Consider the following 12,732-nt stretch of genomic DNA (forward strand, 5'->3'; position numbering starts at 1 on the left):
TGGCTATCCAGGACTCTGCCCCGGGGCAGACATGCTTGAAGCTCTAGTGGCATGTAAGTATGTAAAAATTTACTACCTACCTACCTACCATACTGTAAATCAGGAAATGTCAAGCTGCATCCTAACCACACGCATACAGCGCGACAGATTCATGTAGTCGAGTGCGTGACAAAATACCAATAGGAATTATTTCTCTCTTTTTTTGTCACGCGACACGAGCAACAAACATATCTTAACTAATCAAACAACTTTTACTTGGCGATTTCAACTGCTGATAACAATTTTAAAAAGAAGACTGTCGTTATGGTCGCGTCTGGTTAGGATATAAATAGTGTCGCTTCGCTCACGTCGTTTTAGTCGGCAATTGGGTAAGTTGATATAAATGACTGTTTAATGACACCCCAGCACAAAAATACACATCGGCTATTGGGTCAGCTGTTATAAATGATGTTTAACGACACCCCAGCACAAAAATACACATTGGCTATTGGGTGTCAGCTATTGGGTCAGCTGGTATAAATGACTGTTTATTGACACCCCAGCACAAAAATACACATCGGCTATTGGGTCAGCTGGTATAAATGAATGTTTAACGACACCCCAGCACAAAAATACACATCGGCTATTGGGTCAGCTGGTATAAATTGATGTGTAACGACACCCCAGCACAAAAATACACATCGCTATTGGGTCAGCTGGTATAAGTGAATGTTTAACGACACCCCAGCACAAAAATACACATCGGCTAATGGGTCAGCTGGTATAACTGAATGTTTAACGACACCCCAGCACAAAAATACACATCGGCTAATGGGTCAGCTGGCATAAATGAATGTTTAACGACACCCCAGCACAAAAATACACATCGGCTATTGGGTCAGCTGGCATAAATGAATGTTTAACGACACCCCAGCACAAAAATACACATCGGCTAATGGGTCAGCTGGTATAACTGAATGTTTAACGACACCCCAGCACAAAAATACACATCGGCTAATGGGTCAGCTGGCATAAATGAATGTTTAACGACACCCCAGCACAAAAATACACATCGGCTATTGGGTCAGCTGGCATAAATGAATGTTTAACGACACCCCAGCACAAAAATACACATCGGCTATTGGGTCAGCTGGTATAAATGAATGTTTAACGACACCCCAGCACAAAAATACACATCGGCTATTGGGTCAATAAATTTATGTGTAACGACATCGCTATTGGGTCAGCTGGTATAAATTGATGTTTAACGACACCCCAGCACCAAAATACACATCGGCTGGTATAAGATTTTTAACGACACCCCAGCACAAAAATACACATCGGCTATTGGGTCAACGACACCCCATTGCACAAAAAATGAATGTTTAACACATCGGCTATTGGGTCAGTTGGTATAAATGAATGTTTAACGACACCCCAGCACAAAAATACACATCGGCTATTGGGTCAGCTGGTATAAATGAATGTTTAACGACACCCCAGCACAAAAAATACACATCGGCTATTGGGTCAGCTGGTATAAGTGACAGCATCCTATTATTCATTCGTTACAGCCAACATGAATTGGTAAACAGCACTGAAGAACCCAGGTTAATGTGCAAAAGGTCTGTTCTGTTTTTAAATGATTAATTTTGACATACATGGCTGTGTATTTTATCATATTTAATATATGCTTCGATAAATGTCAAAGATAAATTGATTTATAAATTATAAAATCCCACTAAACCAAGAAAGATTAATTCAATAATAAAGGGGCAGATTCAGAATGTTGTAATACAACTTGTATAGGGGGAAGGGGGTGTAAATTTATAAAAAAGGAAAGTTTGAGTTTTTCAAAGGCCAATGAGCTGTAATCTGTAGTGGGGCATGCTCCCCAGAAAATTGTGATATAAAGATGCCCAGAGATTCGTTGTCAAGTCAATTTAGTGTTGTATATTGTAGATGTTTTCTTTTATAAATGTCATAAAATAGGCACTCCCCTCTTCCCCTCCAACCAATTCTAACCAATCACCAACACTAATTTTAAAATTGAACTGTTGTTTAATGACACCTCAGCACATTTAATTCGCAGTCATTGCACAGGCTAAGTACATACATACAAACACAATTACAACACCACTAGAGCACATTAATTCATCAGCTATTGGATGCCAAACATTTGGTAATTCTAAAACATACTCTTCTGAAAAAATCTGCTATATCTTTCCATTAGCAGCAAATTAGGATCTTTTATATGTACTTTCCCCACAGACAGGACAGCACATACCACGACTGGTATACCAGTCATATAGCCCTTGTTGTTATGGGGAAACCCAATCAGATAATGGGTCCACTGCCAGGGTTCGATCCTCCAACCCAAGTACCTCAATTCATTTAAACTTATTTCTGTGCTTATATCCAATTAAGGTTCAAGCACGCTGTCCTGAGCGTACACCTCAGCTATGTGGGCTGTCAATCCAGGACAGTGGGTTAGTTGTTAGTGAGAGAGAAGAGGGTGTAGTAGTTTTACACCTACCCATTGAGTCGTTAAAACTTGCTCTGGTGGAAGCCGTTACCGGGCTGAAAACCCAGTACCTACCAGCCCTATGTCCGATGGCTTAACCACGACATCACTAAGGTATCGGGGAGGGGTGGGGGGAGGGGGCTGCTAAAGTGAGAAAGAGAGAAACTGAGAGAGAAAGAAAGAAAAAAGAGAGACTGATAGAGAGAATTAATGTTATTTGGAAATAAATAAAAGTTAAAGTAAATCAGTGAATGGTGATTTTTTTATGATATGGAGTGGTGTGTGGGATGATTCCATAAGAGAACTGTTCAAGCATGCCTGTCGTGGGCACAATCTCTGACTTCGCCATGGAGTGGTGAAAGTGTACCTTTAAATCTAAGTCAAAATAAACCACAAACATTCCTTTCTAATCAAACCATGTAAGCAGGTCGTTATTTATCAGTAGCAGCTGTATACAGAGTATGGGTGTCAGTGTTTAGAGCAAGGGACACAATATCCTGTCATCAAGTGCCTGTGTGCTCAATTTGCCGCGGAATCGGGCAATGTTTTGTTAAGGCCTATACACAACAGACTCAGTTACAAAGTGGGCATGGCCTATTTATAAACAACCTAAAATCGGTCGATCGAGTGATTGGTAAACAAACCCCATCAACTTCGTGCCACTGACAGAAGGTGCATTCGATAAATTAATACAATAAACAGTTATAGCATCGACAAATACCTTCTAGCATGAGTACAAGTTCTTCCATGGCGGTCCCGTGATGTTTACAGCGCTGAATGAAGTTGACAGAAGGTGACAACAGGAAGCCTCTTTCAACTCGTCCGGTTCGCAGGTCAATCGTCCGGAACACATCGTTCATTTTCGTAAAATATAAATAAAAATTGCGGGAAGCGATTTAAAGACTCCATTTTTCATTTCCAAAATGTAACATATTTTACTAACGTTAAAAAACAACAACCAAAAACAGGTGTAAAAACAATAATAAATACCAATTTCTTCCGTTTGCAACAGCTTGCACTGTGTGTCAATGACAATAAATCGCCATTTTGAAATGTAATTTCTATCTGTCTGTCTGTCTTTCTCTCCCTCCATCCCACTCCCCGCCCCCCCCCCCCCCCGTCTCTTTATTGTGTATTGCCTCATTATAATTATTAGCTACTTTAATACAAATTCTGACAAGGGGCGGAACGTAGGCCGTGGTATGTGCTATCCTGTCTGTGGGATGGTGCATATAAAAGATCCCTTGCTTAGTTGCTACTGATGGAAAAATGTAGCGGGTTTCCTCTTTAAGATTATGTAAAAATTACTACATTTTCCCACTTAGCAGCAAGGGTTCCTTTATATATATATATATATATATATATATATATATATATATATATATATATATATATATATATATACTATATATCTTTGATATATATATCGTGGATAGCCCTACAGCATGACGCGATAAGGAAATTTGGTTCAGTAATCGGTGGGGTTTAAAATGTGTGCGCGATTATAGACATGTACCGCACCCTTTATGCAATGAAGAAAAAAAAAACCAAGGTGTGGCACAAACCATTTTAAAGCTGGCTTAAACGCTGGTACACGCTCATGGGCCATTGGAAGACTTATCACAGGATGAACACCATTCCATACTTATAAATACCTCTCCACCTTTATTCCGCAACTCTGTGGAGGTGGTACCGGCGAACGGCGTGTCTGAGGTTTACAACAAGAAGAAGGAAATGTTTTATTTAACGACGCACTCAACACATTTTATTTATGGTTATATGGCGTCAGACATATGGTTAAGGACCACACAGATATTGAGAGAGGAAACCCGCTGTCGCCACTTCATGTGCTACTCCTTTAGATTAGCAAGAAGGGATCTTTTATATGCACCAGGGTAGTACATACCACGACCTTTGCTATACCAGTCGTGGTGCACTGGTTGGAACGAGAAATAGCCCAATGGGTCCACTGACGGGGATCGATCCCACACCGACCGTGCATCGAGCGAGCGCTGTACCACCGCGCTACGTCCCGCCCCTGATTGAGGATAGGTCCACATAAATAGGTTAAATAGCCTACGCTACGAAAGAATAATGAGTTGCATCCAGCATGTTAGTGAGGCACGCACTCAATAGGTCGATTAAACAAAATAATAAATAAACGTTTTGCAAAAAAAAAAAAAAAAAAAAAAAGAAAGAAAGGAAGAAAAAAGAAAGAAGAAAAGGCTAATTTATCGTCAACGTCCCTAACTGTGTTATGCTTCCAATTCCGTTCACTTTGTTTTCTCGTGCACGGTTCGCGCAATCAATATCCAATTTGTTGTCATCGGCATGTCGTTCATTTATGAGGTTTTTCTTCACAGTTCACGAACATTTTCATAAATAATAAAGTTCAGAAAAGTAAGTAATTAAATACAAAACTTTACAAACCCCTGAAACCATTAATTTTACTAAGTCGTTTTTGTTTATTCCTTAAAATTACCGATATCGGGTCCACATGATTCGTATAAATTGACTTGAAATGGAGAAAGATGAATTAACATTTAGTGTGTGTCACATATCCTCACACGTGCCATATCAACAAGGTCAAAGCATTTAATTTTTACGATTTTTAAGACCCCTGTTGTTAGAATTTTTCAATTATTATATTCGATCTGCAAAAGGTATGCTACATTTTTGTGCCTCTATTGTACTGAACAGTATTCATAATCCATTCATAACAACTGTAAATAATTTTGAGTATATAAATTGTGTTAATTAAGAATCAATTCATTAAACAAAATTACATTTTACAAACTATTCACTGGTATAAACGTAATGCCTATCAGTATTGACATCAAGTGTTATTCATGTGTGTTAATAAAACGCGGACCGGACCAGAACGCTTGACAAATTGAATTTTTCCTTTTTAAAAAATATTAGGCCCTAATCTAAGTCAACAGTGCATAGTTAAGAAAGATATATTTTTTCATTTAGTGGCTTTAAAAATGGAAAATGACTAAAAGCACATGCGCGTTACCATACATTTGCAAACGCATGCGCCTGAACGCATTTAGAAACGTCGCACTCTTTCCTGTTTACTGGAGGGTGTTTCACTTTTGTTTACTAGAATGGATTTGTTTTACATCCAAATTATTGATTTTTTTACGTTAATTGATTACAATCTATTTTGTTTAACGTATTGTAGCTGAAAACTGTAGAATAATATTTCCGTAAATATCGTATTCGTGTTTTTGTCGTTAGTTGAACGCACTTTGGGACGTCGATGGTACACCTAGAAAAGATAAAGCTACTTTAATCCCCCCCCCCCTCCCCCGCCTCCAGTTTATTTACGAAACGTAAGTGAGATAATAATAATTTTATATCATGCTATAGGCTATTAAAATATAATTCGAAACTTTCAAAAACACATTTCATTATGTCAATTGATATTAAACATATGTTGTTATTAAATATAGGTCAATATAAATAAAGAAGGCAGAAAATACGTGAATTATTATGTGCTAGCTTTACATCAGAATCATAACATGGCGTCGAACGCTAATTCGGACTGGAAAGGCGATATTCTAGATTTATTAAAACGAAGAAATAAGGGACAAACGCACTCATATATTGGTCTTATTCAAGCACGTAAGGATCAGCTACTTACTACTGAACCTTTCTGATTGATATGTTAAAGATGCTACGAATTATGAATGAAGTTAATTATGACATTAAATCTAACGCCGATACCGCGATACGACTTTGCTGTCATTTTCATGATTTTGTTAGACTGACTCAGTCGCTGTGATTTCAGATTTGTTTTGTTTTTAATACTCATTAATAGAATAATAGAATCTATCGCCGTTGTGAGATATAGATAAGGCAATTCCAACCCTCGGGACTAAATTTTTTTGTGAGGGCCGAGATTTACCGGGGCGCTTACAAGTTACAAAAACATTTTGTCCCAACAGACGAACAGTTGGAATTGCTTATCTATAGACTATACGGTATACCTCACAATTGTGATTGATTATTTTTCTTGCCCATTTGTGATTGATTATTTTTCTTGCCCATTTAATTACAGTAACTAAACCAGGGCTTCTACAATTTTTATAAAATCCACTAGCCATGGGATCAGTGATTTAAATTTTTTACTAGCCATGATTGAAAATTCACTAGCTCTACTTTACTTTAACTTAGTTTAAGTTAATACAGTTGTACTAAATAATAGTAATAATCAGATATTTCACCTATAAAGAGGGAGATAGAGCTTAAAAACACTAACATTGGGGGGTTGGGGTGGGGGCAGGATATGCATATTTACAAAATAGACTTAACTGCAACATTTGACCATTTTATTTTTACTAGCCGTCGGGCTTGTCAACATTGAATATCACTAGCCATGGGAGTGGGGCTACCATAATCTAGAAGCCCTGCAAAACATTAATTTTGTAAGCTATGGTTTGTTTATTGTAGAACGATTCGTAAACATTTCACCTACAATTTACAAACTCATTTAATCACATGCAAAAAAATATCATCCACTTTATTCAACGACATAAAAATGTAACAACTTAATAATAAATATAAAGTTGAAAATATTAATTTGTTTAAATATTTTTAAAACAATGATACAACATGAAATGGCAAACAGAATTCTAAAAGCCATGAGTTGTGATGTCAACTGTTTTAAAATATGAGTTATGACATCACATTTGTTTAGAAATCATCCAGCACGGGGGTGCTAGACAGATTTATATAGCACTGATCAAAAGCTGGCAAATTCAGTCTAGTGGGCAAGAAATAAACAGATTTTTTCACTAGTCCACCAGAGAAACCTACTTGTTCACCAATATTTTCACGTCCAAATCAATTATTTGTTTATTCAAGTACTTAGTTCAAAGATGATGATTTGATTGCTCAATATGAAACTGCAAAGAAATTTTTTTCTTGACCACTCACCGTCCATTGGACAACCATTACTTGTCTTAGCAGGTCAGGCGGGACGTAGCCCAGTGGTAAAGCGTTTGCTGGATGCGTGGGCGGTCTAGGATCGATCCCCGTCGGTGGACCCATTGGCCTATTTCTTGTTCCAGCCAGTGATCCACAACTGGTGCATTTAAAAAATCCCTTGCTGCTAATCAAAAAGAGTAGACCATGAAGTGGCGACAGCGGGTTTCCTCTCTCAATATCTGTGTGGTCCTTAACCATGTCTGACGCCATATAACCATAAATAAAGTGTTGAGTGCATCACTAAATAAAACATTTCGTTGTCTTAGCAGATTGTCCCTTTTTAGGACAAACGGACAAGTTCTTATTTTGAATGTTGTTACGGAGTATGAATATCAGTGTGTACTTTAAAAAAAAAAAAGAGTTCACACTTTAATATGTGATACCTAGAGGAGAGCTTTTTACACAGATGTCCATTCATTATAGCTGTTGCTGTTTACAGCATTCTGAACAAACTCAATCATATCACTGCAAATCCTAAAGGCCTAACCCTAACCCCAACCATAATCTTAGAACACCCTAATCCTGACATGATGATCGAGATAAAAATAGCACAGGAAACCCTGTACATATGGCTGGTATCTGCTGAATAGTATCAAAAACCCTGACTTCCGATTACCACAGATTGTACTTGTAGATTATTGAATCACAAAATTCAAGTTGCATTCATTGTGCTTGATATTAATGAACCATGCATTTTAATACAGTAAATGCCAGGATGGGTTAAAATAGGCTAATTGGAAGTAATTTAAATTGTTTGCCCTTTGGGAAATTCATTCAACACTAACTGACTTTGCTAGACTGGTTTTTTCACTGCAGGAACAGTCAAAATAGTTTGCAAATGTTTAGTGAAAAATGGCAGGCTGAACATGGGCCTATTGATCAATAATACTGTTGAGTAATCAAGATTGGCATACATTGGAAACCTGTTACCCCCCCCCCCCCCCCCCCCCCCCAAATAATATTGATATGAAGATGGAAACTCACCATAATTGGAAAATTAACCCAAAATCTATCTCTATCCCTAAAACTGACTAATAGGTTGCCACAGGGTTTCTGCCAGAGGGTAAAACGGGTATGGCACCATCCCCAAAGTTTTGCCAGATTGTTTTTTTTTTAGGTTAACCTTTTGACAAAATTAATTATTCTTATCATTACTGTATGCTTTTCTTAACCCTGGCCCTATACTGAACCCATTTTCTTTCTAGGAGAGGCCTCTCATACTCCCTATTGACTGTGGTTGCATTCATTTCCATAGCGCCATACCCAAAATTTTCCTTCTAGCAGAAAAACTGGAGGATAACGGTTCGATATTTTTCCCATAAAAAATATCACAAAAAAACCCTCTCACTGATGCAAAACAAATGTAAAACAAAATATTTGTTAGGGTTAGGTTAGGGATAGTTATATACAACACCTTTTAAAATCATTAAAATGTTCTATAAAACCAACATAAATTTCCACCACAAGGGTCCTTTTGTGGCTGCTTTTTGAGAAAATTTAGCACAGAAGACAGGATGTCAGGATGTGGAATTATGAGACTAAATGTTTGTTTTATTCAATACTTGTTCGGAGCGCTCGGTTACAGCCCAGGGCCCAATTTCACAAAACATTGTAAGCCTAGTTTTACACGTAATCGTAAATTTACGACTAAACCACATTTCGTATTACTACTAATAGTAAAACAAATATAGTTTAAAATATACATATTTCAAGCCCTTTTGTCCTTAAAATGCTCCATCTTCTGTAATGATGTAATGTTCTACGTGAAATAGATGCAGAGCACGTGTAAATGTATGGCCAGTATAACTGCTAGTCGCAGACAAAAACTTAGTGTTTTGTGAAATGGGCATCTGATGGTTTGGAGTTTGAATGCAGACCATTGCACTATGTCATTTGTAGTTCTTAATGCAATATTCAGTTGATAAAGCTAATTCATTACCCCAAAGATTGGCAGCATACAGAACTCTTTATGTAGATTAACCAAACTTAGTGTTCATGTTCACAGGGTCTGTTTTTCTTTCTTGCAGAAAATAAGTTGTTGGAGATAGCGACCAGACTAAAGTCAGAAAACATCCATTTGCAGCTGGAATCAGAAAAACTCAAAGAAGAAAACTTATCTTTACAAATAAAAGCAGAAGCAGGGTTAGTGTATACAGTGATATTAATTATTAATCCCCTACCTGTCCATTCAGAGGGGACTAGAGTTTTCTTCTTCATCCTGTCTGTCCATCTGTCACACATGCAGTTTTTTTAACTTTGTTTTTCACATGGCCTTAGGGGCAGGACGTAGCTCCATGGTACAGCACTTGCCTGATGTGTAATCGATCTAGGACATTCCTGTTGGTGGGCCCATTGGGCCATTTCTCGTTCCAACTGGTGTAATAAAGGCTGTGATATGTACTATCCTGTCTGTGGGATGGTGCATATAAAAGATCCCTTGCTGCTAATCGGAAAGAGTAGCCCATGAAGTAGCGACAGTGGGTTGGTTTTCTCTCTCAATATCTGTGTGGTCCTTAACCATTATGTCCGATGCAATATAACCATAAATAAAATGTGTTGAGTACATTGTTAAATAAAACATTCAGCTGTTTTCCTTTCATGGAACATTGTGTTTCCTCGCATTTTAATCGTCCTTTCCTCCAAAATGTGTCAGATGGCACAGATTTTAACCCCTCTCGATTATCTCTCTTTTCACAGTTCACCAATTCCCACCCCTGATTTTTAACAGAGTTATGTTCAGATGAAGTTTGTCTTTTTCCATGGGAATTTATTCAAGGGCCATAACTCAGTTGAAAGATGAAATTTAGCAACGTTTGACAGTTATGGCCCTTGAAGTTAGGAGATTTGTTGGTCCCGGGACATGTATTGCTTTAGCAGTACTCTTAGAATACTTTGTATTCAGGGCTAGCTCTGGCACTCGCCAAATTCACCAATTGCTAATTTTGAAAGCAGTTAGCGAATTTTATTTTAATTTGGCGAAATAATTTCATGTAATAATTGACATTTTTTAGAAAATAACTGTTGAATTTTTGAAGTTTAATAGACAATTTGGCGAAATGTTTTGCTCACCCAGAGCTAGCCGTGTAATATTACATATATGTGTCAAGACTAGAGAAACTAAAGTTTGCCATTTTATCCATATGCATGAGAATGAAGTAACATTCCTTCCCAAGCACAGAATGTTCAAATGGATTGTGAAAGCACACCCTCCTCAACCATTGGTATACAACACTAAATTGCCGTGAAAATGCGTCTCCGAACATTTTTATTGCCAAATTTTCCAGGAAACATAACCGCAAACTCCCCATCAGATCTTGTTCCCTTTGGAAAGAAATAGTGTTTTGTTTAACAGCATCACTAGAGAACATTAATCATTGCTATTGGATGTCAAACATTTGGTAATTTTTACATAAATCTTAGAGAGGAAACCCACTACATTTTTTCCATTAGCAAGAGATTTTTTATATGCACCATCCCATGGACAGGATGTCACATACCACAGCCTTTGATATCCCAGTCGTGGTACACTGGCTGGAACGAGAAATAGTGTTCCCTAAGTTGGAAGTTCAGTTCATTGGCCTTTGACAAATTCAAATTGCCATTTTTATAATTTTGTAACACCCCCCTTTACAAAGTCCTGGATCTGCCTGTGTTACAAGTAGATTTATCTAGCTGAACCCTAATGATGTCTCTTCTACATTTTGTTTTGGGTCATAATACTACTAGAGCTCATTGATTTATTAATCATCGGCTACTGGATGTCAAACATTTGATCACTTGATATAATTAGCAGCAAATGATATTTTGTATGCACTTTCCCAATAACAGGACAGCATATACCACAATGTTTGATATACCAGTCATGGGGCACTATTTTGGATAGGAAAGACTTTGGGTCTGGCAAGAAGATTAGATCTTATGACCCAAGGGCCTCTGTCGAGTTCTCCACCGACAGAGCTAGATACCGCCTGTCTATTATATAATACATGTGTTTATGTGTGTACAAATAGATTGACAAAATGTCCGACTAATTTGTTTTCTTTTTAGACCTTTTATTGTTTAACATTGCATGTATATTTATTGTATGTTGTATAGACATTAACAAAATGGTTACATGTTATTAGTTTGGTTGTTTTTAAATCTGAGACTATTTATGGCTTTAGGTATCTATTTAAAGTGGGGTGGGATGTGGTCTTTTGGTAAAGCGCTTTAGGTATCTATTTAAAGTGGGGTGGGCTGTGGTCCTTTGGTAAAGCGCTTTAGGTATCTATTTAAAGTGGGGTGGGCTGTGGTCCTTTGGTAAAGCGCTTTAGGTATCTATTAAAGTGGGGTGGGCTGTGGTCCTTTGGTAAAGCGCTTTAGGTATCTATTTAAAGTGGGGTGGGCTGTGGTCCTTTGGTAAAGCGCTTTAGGTATCTATTTAAAGTGGGGTGGGCTGTGGTCCTTTGGTAAAGCGCTTTAGGTATCTATTTAAAGTAGGGTGGGATGTGGCCCTTTGGTATAGCGCTTTAGGTATCTATTTAAAGTGGGGTGGGATGTGGCCCTTTGGTAAAGCGCTTTAGGTATCTATTTAAAGTGGGGTGGGATGTGGCCCTTTGGTAAAGCGCTTTAGGTATCTATTTAAAGTGGGGTGGGATGTGGCCCTTTGGTAAAGCGCTTTAGGTATCTATTTAAAGTGGGGTGGGATGTGGCCCTTTGGTAAAGCGCTTGCCTGATGTGCGATTGGTATGAGATCGATCCCTGTTGGTGGATCCATTGCCCGGCTATTTCTCATTCCAGCCAGTGAACCATGACTAGTATATTAAAGGCCATGGTATGTGCTATCCTCTCTGTGGAATAGTGCATATAAAACCGGCCTTGCAGGGCACAATATTTCCTGAGAACCGTTGTTCTGGTCGCAATCGGTTACCTAAGTAAAACTCGCGTGAACTGACTTCCTGTTACGGTTACCTAAGATTTTGAAATATTGTCCCCTGCCTTGGTGGCGTCGTTGTTAGGCCATCGGTCAACAGGCTGGTAGGTACTGGGTTCGAATCCCAGTCGAGGCATGGGATTTTTAATCCAGATACCGACTCCAAACCCTGAGTAAGTGCTCCGCAAGGCTCAATGGGTAGGTGTAAACCACTTGCACCGACCAGTGATCCATAACTGGTTCAACAAAGGCCATGGTTTGTGCTATCCTGCCTGTGGGAAGCACAAATAAAAGATCCCTTGCTGCCTGTCATAAAAGAGTA

At 38.2% G+C, this 12,732-nt stretch overlaps 2 protein-coding genes across 2 annotated transcripts in view; one reads left to right on the forward strand and one right to left on the reverse strand.

Moving 5' to 3' along the window:
* Positions 1–3,347, reverse strand: part of LOC121368544 (phosphatidylinositol 3,4,5-trisphosphate 5-phosphatase 2A-like) — a 117,014-nt gene extending 113,667 nt beyond the window's left edge. The window contains exon 1 of the mRNA XM_041493284.1: positions 3,225–3,347. The gene's annotated coding sequence lies outside the window, so the exon portion shown is untranslated. The remainder of the gene's footprint in view (positions 1–3,224) is intronic.
* A 2,679-nt stretch (positions 3,348–6,026) lies between these two features.
* Positions 6,027–12,732, forward strand: part of LOC121369195 (autophagy-related protein 16-1-like) — a 33,020-nt gene continuing 26,314 nt past the window's right edge. The window contains exons 1-2 of the mRNA XM_041494117.1: positions 6,027–6,133; positions 9,526–9,640. Coding sequence (XP_041350051.1) covers positions 6,031–6,133; positions 9,526–9,640 — 218 coding nt within the window. The 5' untranslated portion in view covers positions 6,027–6,030. The remainder of the gene's footprint in view (positions 6,134–9,525; positions 9,641–12,732) is intronic.

The sequence above is a fragment of the Gigantopelta aegis genome, chromosome 1 (genome assembly GCF_016097555.1).
Source record: "Gigantopelta aegis isolate Gae_Host chromosome 1, Gae_host_genome, whole genome shotgun sequence".
Lineage (NCBI taxonomy): Eukaryota > Metazoa > Mollusca > Gastropoda > Neomphalida > Peltospiridae > Gigantopelta > Gigantopelta aegis.